The sequence below is a fragment of the Vespa crabro genome, chromosome 2, assembly GCF_910589235.1.
Source record: "Vespa crabro chromosome 2, iyVesCrab1.2, whole genome shotgun sequence".
In the NCBI taxonomy this organism is placed as follows: domain Eukaryota; kingdom Metazoa; phylum Arthropoda; class Insecta; order Hymenoptera; family Vespidae; genus Vespa; species Vespa crabro.
Window position 1 is genome coordinate 8,677,075 of NC_060956.1, and position 18,764 is coordinate 8,695,838.

Genomic DNA, 18,764 nt, shown 5'->3' on the forward strand with positions numbered 1-18,764 from the left:
AGAAAGATCTTATAAAAACTCTTATCTTAGTGAAAAGAAAGTTATTGCCAAATATACATATATGTATACATATATAATGTGTATATATATATATTGGGTTGGCAACTAAGTGATTGCCGGATTTCAAATAAGAAAGAAACGTCAAAATCCGCAATCACTTAGTTGCCAACCCAATATATATATATATATATATATATATATATATATATATATATATATATATATAACATATTCATTTATTTATATTTAACTTTTATATGTATATCTATATATTGAACATGTATGTTCAGTTTGAAATATTTGTAGTTTTATCAGTGCGATATATAGCATCCGATTAAATTTTCATAATAATTACAAACGAGCAAAGCTTTCTTTTTGCCATTCCATGTAACCATATCTGCGCTGAAGAGAGCAGATTCAATGGAAGAGGACATACCCCCCCCCCCCACCTGTGTGAACGCTTATTCCAATATTTATTTCATTTCTTCTTCGTGAATTTTCATTTTGACAGCATTATAATTCTGCAATTATTATCAAATGTATAAATCTATTATAATTCCATTATTAAAATTAAAAAATTTGTCCTTTCAACATGAGAAATTTTTCAAAGTCAAAGTTGGAACGTAGAGTTTATTAATTTTCGAAAGATCATTGATCTTCTTTTTTTTAAAATCGAGATTTTCCTTGTTAATCTTTTTTTTCATTTAAGAAAGGCTAAAGAGAAAAAGAGAGAGAGATTTCTTTAAAAAATGTGGTCCCACTTATATTCTTTCTAATAGTTTTATTTCATTTTTGTTAAAAGAGAATACGGTCTATTCATTGAAGATTGTTTAATACAATTGGTTGTGATTTCTAAATCATGTACTCTGTCTTCTATCATCACATTATTATTATTCGAAACCTTTTAATATAATTATTTTGTTTGTTGTTTTATTTATTTAATACCAAGTAATACATAAACAACTCATAGCTAGTCCTCAGCACTAAGTACTGAAGCTTTTTATGAAGACAGAAATTTGAAGAATTAATTACAAGATTAGAAGTAACCGTTTACTGAATTAGTTTTAATAAAATAACTAAAGAGAAAACGAAAAATGTTATACTTCAGATGTGGATTTTATTACCTAATGTATTTACCCACATGTAAAATGTATCAAATGCTACATTAGCTATGTTTGTATCTACAAATTTCTTGGAAAGCCTATTTCTTTAATGAATCACATAAAATCGTTGAAAAGAAATCTACACGGAAAGAAAGTGACAGCTGCATGTTTATGATAAGATTAAAAAATATCATTTCAAAAGCAACAGTAAATTTCGCACCATTTTAAATAAAATAATTACATTATTTAATTTTGATTTTATTTGTTCTTGTTCTCATAGATTGATTAAAGAATTAAATATAGACTGTATTTTTATTTTTTGAATTGCTCGATTCAAATATTTGATCTACAATTTATAAATACAAAATGTTTTATTTGATTCCATCGGCAAAAAAGATTCGCCATCAATGATATAGTGCATATACATTCTATTACGTTACGGTAAAAGAGAAAGAAGGAAAAGAGATGGGCTGAGCGATGAAACTGTAAAGCCACTCCCCGTAAGTTGTAAAATCGTAATAGTCTTCCGGTATTTACATAATGCTACGGCATAATAAGTAGAACTTTCTGAGTTTCCATTACCATTCCGACGGTATCCGCTCTTATCTTCGCTAACGACTATTTCAGTTCTCCTCTCTCCACTCCTGCATTCGCGACGCGTCGTCCACGACTTATATTTTTCACCTTATTCTTCGGCAGTGGCCGTTTTGCGAGGAACGTTGAGAAATACTTTCCCTGGTTGAAATTCGAATTCTTTTGTTACCATCGTAAAACGTTCCAAGCGTTCATTGAGATCGCCACCTACACTTTCTTTTTCTCTTTTACTTTTTTCTATCTTTTATTTCATCTTCAAAGAAATCAGCGACGAATCAGAGACCCAACGCCCGAGAGAAATCTCACAGTTTTTCGCGAGCAATCAAAAAAGAGTTTTCGCGGATGAGAAGAGAGCGTCTTTCTTTCTTATTATATCTTCTTTTCGTTTCTTTTCTTTATTTCTTTTCTTTCTGTTCATCTCTTTTTTTTTCATCTTCGAAGCAATCCCTTTCGAAGCACGTCTCGTTTGCACGACAATGCGCTCATTAAGAAGCGCTGCTGTGTAGCCGAGTCCACGGCGGTTTTCCAAGCGATGGAGCGTAATAAAATTTCAACGTTATTTCGAGCGAGCACTGGGCCCCATTTCTTAGGCCGAAACTTGTTCGTCTGTGTCAGGGATACCAACGAACTTGAATTTCTTCTCTCGCCGCTTTCGTGGCTGCTGAGGAGGAGAAGGAGGGTGAAAAGGGTGGAGCGGACTGTGGTTAGCTTCATTCGAATAAGTGCTTTCCTCTTTTCTCTATGTTTCTTTCTCTCCTTTCTCTTTTTATCTCTCTCTCTCTCTCTTTCTCTCTCTTTCTTTCCTCTCCCTCTCTCTGTCTTTCTCTCTCTCTCTCCCTCTCTCTCTCTCACTCTCCCTCTCTCACTCTCCCTCTCTCTCTCTCTCTCTCTCTCTCTGCATAAGATCTTCCTTTTATAAGACGAAAGAGAAATAGAAAGCGAGCTTTCCGTCGACGAAATCGGGCCAAGTCGTTTATTTAATTTTCGAGATCCGACCATTTTATTTTCATCCCCGAGACTTTATACATTTTGCTGATTAGCCGATCCCTCTTGGATGAGCTCACGAGTACTCAGTAGCTCTCCCTCTTTTCTATTCCTCCTGTGAAATGAGCAAGCGAGAACGAGTGGCATCAGGAACAACCATCCGAAGGGATAGAGGAAAAAGAGATAGAGATAGCGAGAGCGAAGTAGAGTGGGCTCAAAAAGGTGGAAGTAACTTGGATTCAGGAATGCAGAGGTGGAAGGACGTGCGTCCGAGACTTTGCGTTACTCACCGGATATAGAGAGGTCTAAGCCCAGCCATCACTGAAATTGCCCAAGTTTACCTCTTCTACCTTCTTTCCCCATATTTAGCTTTACTCTACTTTTTCTTCTCCCTCCCACTTTTATTTCCTCTCTTCTTTTCTTACCTTTCCTCCTTCTACTTAAAATCTAATTCTCTTTCTTTGGAGATCAGCCTCTTTCCTTTTCTTTATTTCTCTTTCTTTCTCTTCCCTTCGCTCTCTCGTCATTAACCGCACGAGTCTCGAAACTGTAAAACGTTCTACTCTTCTCTTTATCTTTCTTTGCTTTCTTTCTTTCATCGTATTTCGAACTCTATTGCGATACGATCGCATTATCAAGATTCTAAGAATTAAGTGTACCAACTCGCCATTTTTCTCTATGTCTTTCTCTCTTTCCCTTTGTAAGTTTCGTGAGCGAGAGCCCGAGAGAGCGCTTTGCATTTCTATTTTTTCCTCATCTCCGTCTCCTGCCAAGATTTTTGTATTAATTCACTTTCTTGCAATTGATTCATCTCGTTTCGGAGGATCAAGGAGTCGCTTTCATTCCATTATTTCATAATGCAGCCACTCGACCGGACTGTACGTACATTCAATTCACTTAACGTATTCTCCCGTACTCTCTCCAACGTATCTCAATCTTTCTTTCTTTCTTTCTTTCTGTCTCTATCTTTTCTTTATATTCCTGCTTTTTCTCGCCCGCACCCACGCATTGTAGTCTTCCATTCAATAACGAACTCGATGATATAATGCAATGAGCAGTATTTTAATAAGAAACTTCGAAATAGATAACTACATATAATCAAATAGTATCGTAACATTGAGAATTTATTTTTCTACGAAAAAGAAGGTATATGTGCAGTCAATTCTTTTTAATACAATTTCACTATATTATTCTTAATCTTTGGAAATCTTTCGACGTGAAAGTTGTCTTCGTTCATTTTTTTGGACAAATTTTTTCTCTTTTTCTTTCTGTTTTATGTTGTATATCTATATATATTTAAATACGTAGATACGTACGTAAACGAATAGAACACTCTTACAATTCATGGTAGAAAAGAATAGAAAGTGGGGATGAAAAAAGCAAAGAACTTTGTCACTATGAGGGACACCCACATGTTTTCTGTTTCCCCATCCCACTTTTCCTTTGACCATGAACTTTCATGCCCTATTTTTCTCATTTTACATATCGTTTAGCAATCTTTATCAAGCGATATTTTTGTGATTTTACTGCTGCTGGTACTATTTCCTGTAATTTAAACACAGTAATCCGTATTAAAATTTCTCACGGAAGTTAAATTTTTCAAGTGTTTATTGTTAGTAACGAATTGGTAACGTGCAATGATGTAGATAATACTTAGGCTGCGTGCGCATTATTGATTAGTCGCCGGTGACCAGGTCGAAACGAAAGACCAAAAAACTAGGCTACCGAACTCGGCGATTTCAATTCATCAGTATCATAATGTCCGGCTTCAGTAGCGAGTTTTCGCATAAGCAGTTAAGACGGTTGCATCAGGCTCCTTGAAGGCTACATTCGCCAGAATCTGATCTACTGAAAAAGGTTATTTATAGTTTAAACGCGTGCATTTGATTCAACTGATTTCACTGGTTGCAGCGACTAGAGAGCTGCTCGTGTTTTCTTGATTGCATACATGTTATCTTATATGATTGTATACATACACATATTAATTATAATGTACACATATTAAGGAATATATCTTGAAAGAATTTTAAATGTAATCAAATGTATTTATTGCGTTGCAGATGGTGACGAGGACAAAGAAGATATTCGTCGGTGGGCTATCGGCACCGACGACGCTGGAGGACGTCAAAAATTATTTCGAGCAGTTTGGTCCGGTGAGTAATCAGATAGATCTTGTCCATCAAATGCGATTATATAGTTCTCTTGTATACATATGTGTACGCAGATAGATACGTCGTTTTTATCGTGATCGACGATCGAATCGATATACTGGCACGATTTTCAGTAAATTTACACTACACATAGATGCTTCTCACAGGATGTCAAAACGCGTTACATCGATATCACGCTACGATATCATTTGTAAAACGACGCGTTACGTTAGCTCATCAAAGTTACTGTTTTTAGTAGACGTCATAGTTGCGTCCTATTCTGTACGCGTTTAAATTATCTATGTATCTTGCTTTTTTTTTTGCTGCTTTGACCTAGCATTACGGATAACGATTGTCACGAAACTCGGTTCGATCGAACTGTGTTTATATTTTCGTCAGGAGGCTTGAAAACGAGCTGAATATATGAGTGACCACCGTGCAAACACTCGCGAACGTTTCTCTATTTTCGGTTATTCGAGGGCTTCCTGCGATGTCACCCGGCCGATTTCCAAATGTCGAACAAAACACATCGGATTCGACGGACATAACCGGACTGACGTCGTTACTATTCATCGAACTTTGCGTCGTTTATTATATTCTTGAATAATCCGGTTGCATCGTGACGCCATTTGTGATTTCATTTTTTTTCCTTTCCTTATCGCAGATACGCAACGAGAAATAATAATACGTGTGCGAAAATGGGCTTCGCATCTACCATCTATTTTTGTTTAATTAATTGTTCTTCCTTTTGTTACCAATTCAATAATGGTTACTAAAATTATTTATTAATAAAAATCGCATATTAGATGAAAATTGATAACGAGAAAAAGAAGGATTATATATATATATATATATACATCTGATAGTTGACCGATCATTTTCAAGAATGAATAAAATCTTTATGTTACTAACTTGTATAGTATATAAAAAATTTCAAACTCTTATTCTTATTGTATGTATTTTTCGTTCTATTAACTCGGAGGATAAGAAAACGTATTTATTTTTGTTGTATAAAGATTAGATGATATTTATAGATTCATCGCGTCATCATTTTAAATCGAATTGACCTATTCATCGGTGAAATACAAAAGAACTTCTCATTCGTTCCTGTTTATAAATTGCTATTCTTGGGTATTTATAATTGTAACTCTCGAGCATAGGTCTGCGTGCAAAGGACATATCGGTCTTTGTTATCGTTCGAGGTAAAGTTTAACGATTGATATGCATGATTCAACTCGCAAGTGATACGTTCCGATTCATGCTTCAAGCGATTTCTACGAACGAAAGCACTCGACTCTGTGGCCGACATGAAGAATCCTTCGTATTATTATTCCGAAAATTACGACATGATAATTTCAGGCGAAATACATCGAAGTTCAAAAAGCGATTTTGAACCAAAGTGAGTGCTACAAATTCGAATATTAATTTCAACTATTAAGTATGGCAATTCAACGGAGCTGGAACATGGAATTGATTGGCGATAGTTCGATCTTGAAGTTTCTCCATCTTTTCACCGATTTACATCTTATAACACTGAGTTGGACTAAACATTAACCTGAGCATCATAAACTTCCTTTCGAAATCCTACGGAGAATCTCGAGTGCTCGAGACGGTACTCCATTTCTAGGTAAGCGATGAGAAGTTGTTGAAAGAGGCCACCTGAGACGAGGATCTCTGCTAATTAGACTCTATCGACTCGTGACACTATAGAAACGATTACGTGCTATTGTGTGAACTTTTCAAGAAGGTTTGTCATTCCGCCGGTAACAATACTCACATGATTCATTGCAATCTCATTTCCACGACGTGACAATAACCGCATTTATGCGTTTTCATTCTTGGCTTCGATTCATGAACAGTTGATACGAATGACTTTTGACTAATTAATCGATCAATGCTCGCTAATAAAACTAATGACATGTTTCCTAAATAGCGCTAATAGAAGTGAAACTGTTCTGGCCTCAATTCGTTATTTTAGAAGTTTGAAAAGAAAATAAGACGGCACGTAAAGAAAAAATTAATCGATTAAACTCTCTTTATACCGAATATCAGCGATTGCCCTCAAGAATCACGCTCATTCTTTGAAACTCTTTCTATAATTATCGTTATAGTTTCTTAGACAGCAAACGCATAGTTGATGAATGACAAGCATTCGATGGCCCCGATATCGTTTATCATTGACAGAAGTCCAAGTTCCCACGATGGAAATAGTACGACGAAACTCGAAACTGCTATCGTTATATGACGAAGCAAACGTAGCTATTTGCTTGAAATACACCAGTGAAATAATTTATTGGGAAACTTGATTTCTACTATTTGCTTCGTAGTTACTTTTAAAAGTAACTATCAGGTGACACTCGAAGAAATTTCGCAAAAGGGTCGAATGAAAGAATGGAGAGAAAGGAAAGAGAATTATAAAATGAGAAAGAAGAAAAGAAAAAGAGAGGAAGAGTATGTTTCTCCATCGATTGTAGCTTGAGCCAAAAATGGATTTGAGATATCGGAACTATCTCAAATCCATGGTTCCTATCTCCGGCTTAAATCACCGCAATCTCTCTCTCTCTCTCTCTCTCTCTCTCTCTCTCTCTCTCTCTCTTTTCTCATCTCTTTGTCCTTCTCTCTCCCGACTCTCTTCACCCTTTCGTTTTGTACCAAAAGTCTCGTCTGGTATTGAATGCAGAATTTCCGGCTTGTGTAGTGGGTCGAGTTGGCCTTCCCGTGTCTGACCCATATCTGAAGATACGATCAGGGCACATTTCACGCACACACACATACTCACATGAAACCATTTCAGGCTTCGATTCCTACGAATGAAGCACATGGTACATACAACGAACGCGCATATATCGGAAGAAGAATGTAAACACACATGAAGGAACATCCCACAGCTTACGTGTAACACTCACATACACATATACGAAGATATATACATATGGAAGATTTCACCATCGAGATCCCGTTTGTAATCTTATATCGCATTCCGGATTCTCCGAATCGAGATCTCTTTCTACCTCTCGATACTCATCTTCTTTCGACTAGTAGAGGGTTGAGAGATACATCGAAGGATGGGAAATAGAAAAAAAATAAAAAGCGAGAGAGAAAAAGAAAGAGAGGGCGTAAGATTCCTCTCGGGTAAACTCGTGAAACTCCCTGGTTAGTCGAATAAAACTAGATGGTACTGCCGGTAAGTGTGTTACATTTATTTGATCCGTCAAGTTCCGTCGTAAGAAAGAAATCTTATCTTCGTATCTGCTACCGCCAGACGGACGTAACTTCGTAGTCCAAGCTTTTGTATCTCGAGTAGAGTCTATCGTTTCCTGATCTTATTGCATTAGAAGAATAGCGCGGTTCCTTGGATACTCAAGAAGTCAGTATTTTCTACATGATCTTAAATGTGATCCATCTCTTTCATTCGAGATTCGGATTCATTGTCATTGATTGAACAAAATTTTTCTAATGAAAAACAAATGACGCTATATATATGATATGTAACATCGATAGTTTGTCTCAGGTTCGATAAATTGACGAATCAAACCTTCGTTTCCTCGAGCGACCATCGAGTTTTTTTCGCGGCATATCGAGACCGAGGGTTGCACGCGATTTAAAACTTAAATGAGGGTGTCCGAGAACGTTACTTGAAAAATGAATGGATCCCCAAAGACTGAGAGCTTAATTGCGCTCGCTTTCAACTTCCAACTTCCTTCCTTCGATGGTCGATGCAATGGAGGAAGGAAATGGATGGCTAAGGGATAGGAAAGACGTAAGGAGAACGTGGAAGTAGTTACGCCGTTGAGACCTCTTTGACGTGATAGTTAACGGTCGACTTGAAATTAAGAAATTAAGAATTAATATGACTTACGACTTGGTCAAATCCTCTAAATTCTTCTCTTTCAACATCGCTTTCACATCTTTTGCTTATAATATATCTTTTCCTTTAAGTAAACTAGTTTCTATCAGAGAATCGTTCATGGAAATTAGCTCGTCCTAAAGTTCCCTCGGAGAGATCAATTTTATATCAAAAAAACGATGAAAAATCAGCACAAAATTCTTTGATAGAGAAAAGCAAATATAAAAGTTCACATTGATATTTCGACTTAACGGTATTTCTCGTGCAAATCGATACGTTAATTAGAACGCTTCAAAATATTTTCCTACATCGTAGAACGAGACGGTATAAAAGGACGAATGTGATTAAACTCTTTCTCATAAAAGTTTATTCGTAAAGATCTCCTTTTCGTTTTCGAACTCCATTTTCTTCATCATATCTTAAGGAATCCAAATTTTTTTTGAAATTAATCTTATACTCTTATCCATCGACTCGACGGAGTCCTTCTTGATTCGTTGCATTCAAGGTCGAGTGATACCAATTTTCTTTCTCTCTCTCTCTTTCTCTTTCTCTTTCTCTTTCTCTTTCTCTTTCTCTCTCTCTCTCTCTCTCTCTCTTTCACAGGGTATTCCTCTCTTTCGTAAAGCCATGCTTGCGTGGGTGAATAAATAAATTTAATGGCGCTTGTCACGTAGCAAAACGGGATAAATTCCGGGCGCCTGACAGCCATTTAAAACAATGCCGTCGCGAATACACGCCATTTGTAACCCGGTGCTTTTGTTTCACGTTGCTATTCATTCTGGCACCCCTTCATCGCCACCCTCTCTCCGCTTTTCCACCGACATCTCCTCCACTCTTCCTCCTCCCATCTATTCTATATCCGCCAGCGCCACCATCGTTCGGACGACCAAGCGAAACCGGTACCATCGTTGATCTCGATAGCGACCACGCTTGCATCGAATTCGTGCTTCACTTTTCATCTCGATACAAATGCAATCGAGTCTCCCCGCCGATAAGACTAGAACACGATACTTGATGCTCGTCAAACGATACCTTTGTTTTCCGATCGAACATAGTAACGATGAAAACGATTAATGAGTCATTAACGAATGTTACGATACTTCGAATAGGCAGCGCTCAACGATCACTAATGAAAAACCGAACAAACGGTTAATTATTTGTCGCAGTTCTCTCACAATGACTAGAATTATTTTATTGTACGAAATCATAATTCGTTGCGTTAATTACTGTCTCATATAAGCTATTCGGGAATTATATACAAGCGGCTTTATGCATGCAAGGTCATTTATCGATATGATAATAAACGAATGTGGATAACAGAAGAGAGGTGAGAAAGGAGATGGGATGGGCTAACAAGATATGGTATATTGTACATGTTCGCACTATGAAAATTTCGAGAAAATATAAAGCAATCATATGATGGCCATGTAAGTAATATAATTATTACAATTTCAAAATTATTCACAACTTGTCACATTTCTATTCGACATAAGTAGATATACCTTATATATATATATATATATATATATATATATATATATATCTTCTCCTACTTAGCATTCATCATTGCCTGTAGCAGGTGGTAACGTTCTAAATTATGTTACGTGTTCTTTCCAAAACTTTTTTTCAACTAGCAAAACTTAAGACGGATCTTTCGGTTTCTTGGAAAGAAAAACGAGGAAGAAAAAGGAAAATTTGCAAAAGCCGGGACTAGAAGACGAGAGGGTGAAAGTCAAGGGAATGAAGGAACAGGCCAACGAAAGCGTTTCTTCTTCGAGGATGAAGGGAACCGTTTCTTGAGCAAGGGTACTCGGGCACGTGAAATGAAATTTATGAGGGTCCTTTATTCCAGCACTTAGGAGGCCGACTTAAGTTTGAGCAATTTATTAATTTCCTCGTGTTTCGGCATGGAGCTGGTGATGCCTCTCTTTCTCTTTTACTCACTTTTCTCTTTCATCTCTCGAGAAAGAAATCGCGTCACCCCAACGTGTATACTACCAGCCCTGTCTGTCTAACGTATACTTTTCGTCTTAGTCGCTTATGCTTCTCTTCGCCTTGCCGTTGTCGTCGTTGTCGTCGTTTGCTGAAGACAATACCGCATACCAGCTGCGTGTTGCCATAAAAAGGAGGATTTTCGCGACTTCTGTCGTATCGTCTTACGGATTTTCCTTCGCTATTTGTTACATGACTCTTTTTAACGGTGTGGGGTAAAGGCCTACAGAGACGACGTGTTTGCACCTATGCGAAGATATTATCTCCTTGTCTCGTTGTAAAACACATTCGTGTTCAGTGAACTTCTCAAAGGAATCCGAACTTTAAGAGAGACGAAGGAGACGAGCATTGGGAAAAGTTCGCTAAAGAAATAGTTAACCTATAGCCTTAGGTTAAATCGATAATGCGCGTAACGACTTTCGACGTCTTGTTCGAATGTTACTCGGACAAGAAAAGAAAGCACCCTTATTGAGAATCGACCGAAAGGGGGTGTGAAGATGGGGTATATGCAAGTTGAAAATGGATGTTTGTATGCAGAATGAGGCGCGAGTGGTTTCCCTTCGCGAGGCTGACTAAAGGTTGCCTCTCTCTCTCTCTCTCTCTCTCTCTCTCTGTCTCTATTTTTCCCTTGTTCTTTCTCTTTCTCTCTTTCCCTTGTTCTCTTTCACCCTTCCTCTCTCCCTCTCTCTCTCTCTCTCTCTCTCTCTCTCTCTCTCTCTCTCTCTCTCTCCTTCTTTTTCTTTCTTCGTCTGACTGTCGATAAGCATGGAAGAGTTCGTGCAACACTCTCGCGTGCTTGCTTGTCGCCGCTTTTGTCTGGCGATGCAAGCATCATTAGCGTCGGGCGTAATGAGCGCACTAATCACCAACAGACTGTGCACAACGCTCTAGAGCACCCGTGATGCTGAGAAAGAGAGGAAGAGAAAGAGAAAAGGAAGAGGAAGAGAGTATGTCGGAGATGCAACGCTCAGGACAGAAGAAGGGAACGAAGGACAACGGAGATAGAGAAAGAGCAAATGCCAGGAGTAGCGTTTCTATACACGTGAGTCTACGCGTTATTTTTTAGGAGGAAAAGAATAAAGAAAGCAAAATCACGATGCGCAGAAAACGTTCAACGGTTTTTTCTTTTTTTGTTCTACAGGTAAAATTATGCAAGATAAAGAGAGTAGTAGGAGAGAAGAGAGAGAGAGACAGAGAGAGAGAGAGAGAGAGAGAGAGAGAGAGAGAGGAAATATCATGTCGCAACTTTCTTCGAATTTATTGAAGGATAAAATTCGCAATTTCGATATACCGAAAGATCACATGAAACATTCAAGCTCCTCTTGTACGTACATTTCAGTAAACAAGTTTATAAAAAGTTGCATCGCCGTTACGGCGGACTAGTGTATTTCCTTGCATCCGTTCTTGCATTTTATTTTCGAACATTACTCTGGCAAACAGTTAAATCGATCCGCTGTAAACTCAAGACATAATAAATTACCGAGAATACCGAAGAGAGTAGGAGGACGCTCACAAGAATGATAAAGAAGACTAATAAATTAGCAATATAGCGACAAGAAAGTTACGCTTGTGTAGTTAAAGAGCTGTACCTACGGTTTGGAGACATATAACTTGATGAACAACTTGATTTTACGAGGGTGAGATTGTCTCGAAGAATGTTATATCTTTATATTATCTACTCCAGGAAAGATGGAAAATAGTAAAACAATAATTCAGAATCTTTCACGTTGTACCATCTCTACCTCTATTATTTATTACTGCCACTTTTTTTCTTAATTTTTTTGGAGTGCTTTCTAAAAAATTATTTTGACGTTTTCGAAACAGTATTAGTTCAAACAGAGATCCTATCCTATAATGTTCGATTCGACTCAATCCTTCGAGATCAAGTACTAGATTTAAGATATCACTTAAAAAGGACAATTAAGAATCGTCGATTCGTAAAAAGTGAAGATTTTATTTAGACGAAGTAGAGAATTTAACTGTTACAACTGTAATGTGCTCATCTTCGACGTAATAATACGTTTTAGATATTGTAGATGGCACAAATCGACTTATCAGGGCGAAGCAGAAAATTTGAAAGAGGAACCGATGTCTGAAAATATATAGGCTCAAAGTTTGTATTATATTTTGGATATGATGCGAGTTTATGAATTTGTCAAAGACTGCACCAATATGAAAAAAAATAAAGAATGAGTGTGTGTACTGATAGGAAAAAAAATAAGGAATGAATCAGGTAAAGATGATACGCATAACGATACGTTACCAAATAAGTACGATAAAATCAGTTTGTGCGTTATTGCTGAAAATGGTTAATTGCAAACGTATCGGCAGTTCGAGTAATCCTACGATTACGATTACTATGTTTTAATTTTGCCAACGAAGCCCTCTCTCTACTTCTCTTTCTTTGTTTGGGAGAATCGTGCCGCCAGCTTTTCTCGAATTTCCATTCATACTAGTGGCAGTAATTTGGAAATAGCGAAACTAATCACACAGTTCATCGATTTTTAAACGAGCGACGTTAATCAAGCGTAGCCCTTGCTATTTCGTGATATAACGTTCCGACGTAAAAGAACGATCGTACGCTTTTGGAAGTAGGTTAGCGAAAATAGTTTTATTCGCCACGAATGATAACTCATTTTCCATCGAAGGCGAAATCCTTGCTGAATTATAATCGAACTCAAAAGTTGTCTGCTGAATCGGATGGAAATGGTTTTGGAGTTAGGCTTCGCGAAGGATTAAGGAAAAATAAGGAAGGGAGAGAAAAAGAAAGAGATAGAGAGAGAAAGAGAGAAAGAGAGAAAGAGAGAAAGAGAGTAAAGAGAAACAAGTGGGTGCAAGAGAGAACCTGCATTTAACAATCCCGTTAAACATTAACTGCCTGTCTGCAGTTTTCCCCCATAACTCCGGGTTAACTTTGATTGCAGCTAACGGCCCCCAGGGATAGTGCCTTTAAAAGGGAGGGCGCCAGGGGAATGAAGGAATGAAGGAGAGTAAAGTGGGCTGATGAAGAAGGCAGTCGAGACTATTAGAGAGAAAGAGAAAGTAGTAGTAACACGATGGGAAAGGCGAACGGCCGAACTAAAGGAAGTATTTTATAACTTCTTAAAATTATCCAAGACTCGAGAATTTAAATGCTGTTAAATTCCACTCGGCAAATACCTGGCACTTTATCGATGCTCGAAACACGTGAAATGACGACCATTTCCGATCCCCGCTTCGAATCTCGATATCTCTTATCGTAAATAACAATGGTGAAAGAAAAACAAGAGAAAAGAGAGATTTTCATATTTGCCATCAAATTTGCCTTCTATTACGAGCTCGCGAAATAACCAGTCCGTAAATGAATTCCTATGATTTATGATTGTCCTGCCGTTCTCGCCTACGCAGTTATTACCAAGTAGACTTCCATAAGTTTCGACCATCTTTCTCTCTCAAGTCAATGAACTTCAAACGAGCTTCAAAAAATCTCTTACGTTTTGTGAAATATTTATACTTTTTCAACGTGAACTTTTAAGTAATCCAATAATATATTATAATCGAAATTATCATTTTTTATTAAAAATGCTTTTACTTACAGAGAAATTGTTATTTTTCTATTGCGAATAACGGTCAATGAAAGGAATATTGCTACTACCGAAACAAATAGCAATTGCAACGAGACACGGAGCCCGTAAATTAAAAGGCAGACAATGAGCGCATGCAGTTGACAAGTAATGAGCCGTATAATGATTTTATCGGGCAATTGTCGGCATTTCATGTTGCAATGTCGATTGAACACGAATAATGGTTCATACGCAGGAGGCATTTGAACATTCATTGTCCATTCGGCCGTCTACTTGCGACCACTGGTTACGTTTGACCGCTCCGACGATCGTCCCCCTTTTTCTCTGCTCATTTCTCAAATTTTATTTATCTGAAAAATGAGACGGTCGTCAAAAAATTTTAATTTTCTTCTCGTCATTTGGAAAATCGTAAGCGGAAAAAGAAACGTCTTCGGAGTATTATCGAGAATGGATTATATTTAGAAACTACTATTTTCTTTTACATCATATAAAAAATAATTTAAAGATACGGTATATACGAACATTTTTACGATGCTAACGTTATTATAACCCGCTTTTTCGCATTTATCAAAGCGCCAAAGAAAAAATACCTTTTTTGCATTCCTAGGTAAATTCAATGCAAGCTAGCGAGAATCGTTTAGTTCGGTTTTCTCGCATTCGATCGCTTTTAATTCCCAGGTGTGGACGAATGCATGTACGTGTTTTCCTAGCCACAATCTATGTATGCACACACACACAAAGATATATCTACGTCAGGTCGGAGAGGCGCAGCCAGGGTTCGGTCGTGCAACGCCTCGAGGGTATATTTCACCGTAGAAAACGGCACCTAGATTACGAGTTTATCTAAATGGCACTAGAAACGCAGGAGTCGCGCTAGAGTGGCGTTCAGATTAGGGGGTGCGCCATCGCACCGTTGGCCAAGGCACCGGTGAAAAGGGAGGAGTCGGGGTATGTTTATGGTTTCATGACAGGGAAAATTGTGTCCTTGGAATAAAGCTTCAAGCGGGAAGAGATTCTCTTTCTAGCCTTCTACCCTGTGCATCGTTAAATCGAAGCGAGTGGAAATTACGGCTTGTATACTACTAAAAAACTCTTATTTCTTTGTCGAATCTACGCATGAAATATTACATGATATGGACTTGATAAAGAGAAAAACCATCACTATATTTTTTGAGAAACGTTCATGAAAATATTTCCATAAAAATCGTAAAACGAATTTGTTTTTTTTTTTTGTATAAATATATAGAAAAACTTCAGAGCGATGAATAAAATTCGATTCAACGCGCTTGGGAACTCTTTACGAGTCCTATCCGAATCTCGAGTATATTTTATCTGAAAGTACTTAACGTTATCGAAAAGGATTTTCTTCAGAAGGATTCCTGGTCGATAGGACCAGCTGAAAATGCGGGAGATTTCCTATAAGCGAAATCGAATGCGGCTGACGAAAACGACTCGAAAATGCAATAGTCTGTCCCGTCTATATGACCCTCGGGGGATAAATCAGAACGCGGTTTCGCGCCCCTCGAATTACGACCGGATGACAAAATTTTGATTTTCTTGCTCGAGCTACCCTGCTCGTCGTGTTTTATCCAATTTTAAATCACGAAAAAACGACCCTAGCAGCGTAACCTTAACAGCGTTTCTCCTATTTCGAAGAATCTCCGATGTCTTTCTCTCTTTCTTCTTCCCTTTGGCGATACTCTCCCATATTTTCCGTAAAAAACGAAATTCGTGTGGAAATAGCTCGATGATTGCTAATTTGTCGGGACGACGATGACGACAACAACGACGAGAAGTTTCTTTCTTCAAGATTACCCTCCTATCTTGCCAGAAAATAATCATCGCGATATCCAAGAGATAACTTGTTTGTAATTACCTTGGTAAACGTTACGAGCGATATTTGAGTAGAATACTACGATGCAACTTTGTTGCCGTGGATTCTGTGGTTCCCGTATTACAGCCTTCGCCTTTGAGCATAAGCGTAACCCGCAGCTCGGGATCTTCTTAAGATTAGTTGTTGTTGGATCGAGTTCCTCTCTTGGCAGACAATCTAGCAGCTTTCACGAACCCATCGACGCATTTCGAATCTTGAATTTCCGGGCATAATAAGTAAGACCAAGCAGCATATTTACGCGCTAAGAATTGTACAGTTAAAGTTATAAAATATGTACATATGTAGTAACTATGTAGCGCTTTATTACGAGTCAGAAAAAGGGGTGGAGAAAGCTTAGAGTCGTATCGCGAAAAGAAAAATAATTGTGGAAGTAAGTAGTAAATTTAATTAAATTTAAATGTCTTTCTTCGGAATGTTATAAATTTGTCTTGTCACGCATATCTTACAGCATTCAAGTAGTAGTTTCAGTTTGGAACATTTCGTAGGTAGATCGTTATCGTATTTTTATGTTCCTCTCACAAGTATGCGGTAATCTTTGCATTTGGGACGAATAAATCATTGCAGAATCCGCACGGGGATGCAATTTTTTAAAAATTTTGTTAGCACGGTAGAAAGAAATATTACTGCTAGAACGATAAGTCGTGAGTTTTCAATTGTCTGTACGATAATAATAATTCTTTCTATTTTAAAGAAGAGAAGGAGAGAAAGTAAAGGTTAGAGAATTCTTGAAGAATAGACTGTAAAGGCTCATTTGCCTCATATTTCTTCGTCTTCCGATTCTTTGGAGCATCCGATTCTATTGAAATGTAGACATGGACAAGCGTATTTCGTGCGAATGGAGTGTTATAGCCGAGACTATTCCTTCTCTGTTTATCCACGCTTCATAGTCCTGTGATTTTTCCGCAACGGCGCTTTGTCGCGGCACATCCGGCCGTTTCCGGCACACCCGGGCCCGGAAACAAGATGGCCGGCGCTGCCTCGCTGCCTGCCAGCAACGATGAAATATTAGCGGAAAAGCCGACGCGAGACGCAGGGCTGTACATGGGGAAATAGAGAACCCGCTAGAAATTCAAGAAAATCTTTTGCCAGTAGAGCTCATAAGAACTTTTGTCTTATCTTTTTCCTTTTTAACACACGAATCAACGTCTTAGATTTATGCACCTATTCGTTTGCTTTTTTCTCCTCTTAATCTAAAGAAAACAATGACACGTTGAACTAGATTTAATGTTTCATCGAATAGCTGCGAAATCCATGATACTTTTATGATGGAAAGAAAGTGGTATAAAATGAAGAATAAGACGAGGATAAGATAATGGAAGATTTCGAATAATGGAGACAGTAGATATACGAAATAACATCATACCTTTCGCATAATCGATGAAGTCCAAGACAAAGCGAAATTGCTTGTCTTTTCCTTTTGCTTTCGTTGGATAATACATTGGTATTGCTGTTTTTATATCATTTCGTTTTTATAGCATTTTTTATATCATTTAAAAGTTAGAATTAAGAATGATAAATTTATTATACAACTGCTAATACAAATTTGTTTTGTTCATGTCAATGTTGATGTAATAAAAATAATATACAAACATTTTGACGTATCACTATTGTTTCAAGTATGTGAAACAATTACATCTATCTGATGTCGTTTCTAACTTTGCTACTTCTGCCGTGAAAGAAAGAGATCAAGCTTGCTTCAATATTCTAAGTCATCACTTTACAAAATTTATAAGTATGTTAAAATTTTCTAATTTTCTAATAATAAAGTAGTTGGAATACATTATTAATTTATTTATTATAACCTGATAATAATTCCACAAAATTTTATTTGTCATAAGATGTTTGCTGCAAAATATTTAAATACCAATATTTATTAAACAAAGCGTTTACGGATATACTTCCAAAGAAAAATTTCTCTTTGTTTCGAGGTTCTAAATTTATATTTTAAGTTAGGACATTGAAACACACACTATATTCGTGGTTACCTATATGATAATATATTCGTAGGAAATATGTAACCGTCTCCACTATGTATCTTAATACAATTGTAATAACGAAATGAAAACGGTAAAGTACGATCGTGTGGTATACGGAATCTGTCACATAAGTCATCATCTTGGCTTTCTAAATTTAGTTTTATGATTTCTTTATGCATGGGTATTAATACCATCTCGGAACGAAAAAGGTAAATTTCTGTCATACAGAGACATATTTACAGGCCGGGTTAGTGGAACTGGGTAATAATCTAAATTCACGTTCTATCAAAACTCTAAAGATCGTAGTTTGATCAACGATAATATATCTACTATACATGTTCGGTTTAGTTTTTAAACTTTCAGAACAAGATAATCTATTGGTATCAATGCTTGTAGAAAATGTAAAGGGATTCATTTATTTTTCGTGTGTTTTCGCAAATAAATCGTGGTACAATAGTTATTCTTTGAATTTCGATCAGAAAAGAAAATAAATCGATCAGGGAAGAAAATAAAAAAAAATTAAGAGAATATCATTTTTCTTCGAGGAGTTTCTTCCGTGTGTTAAATGAACTCATAGTAGTTATACTATCTGGCGCGTCGCAAACAGAACGTTGTTTTCCCTCTTGCTTTGTCAGCGAGCAGAAAGATTAATTATCCAGGA

At 37.2% G+C, this 18,764-nt stretch overlaps 1 protein-coding gene across 8 annotated transcripts in view; it reads left to right on the forward strand.

The window, feature by feature from the left end:
• Nucleotides 1-18,764, forward strand: part of LOC124433218 (RNA-binding protein Musashi homolog Rbp6) — a 586,211-nt gene that overhangs the window by 419,156 nt on the left and 148,291 nt on the right. For all 8 annotated transcript variants that reach the window (XM_046982961.1, XM_046982962.1, XM_046982960.1 and 5 more), the window contains one exon: nucleotides 4,742-4,834. In XM_046982961.1, the coding sequence (XP_046838917.1) occupies nucleotides 4,742-4,834 (93 nt within the window). The remainder of the gene's footprint in view (nucleotides 1-4,741; nucleotides 4,835-18,764) is intronic.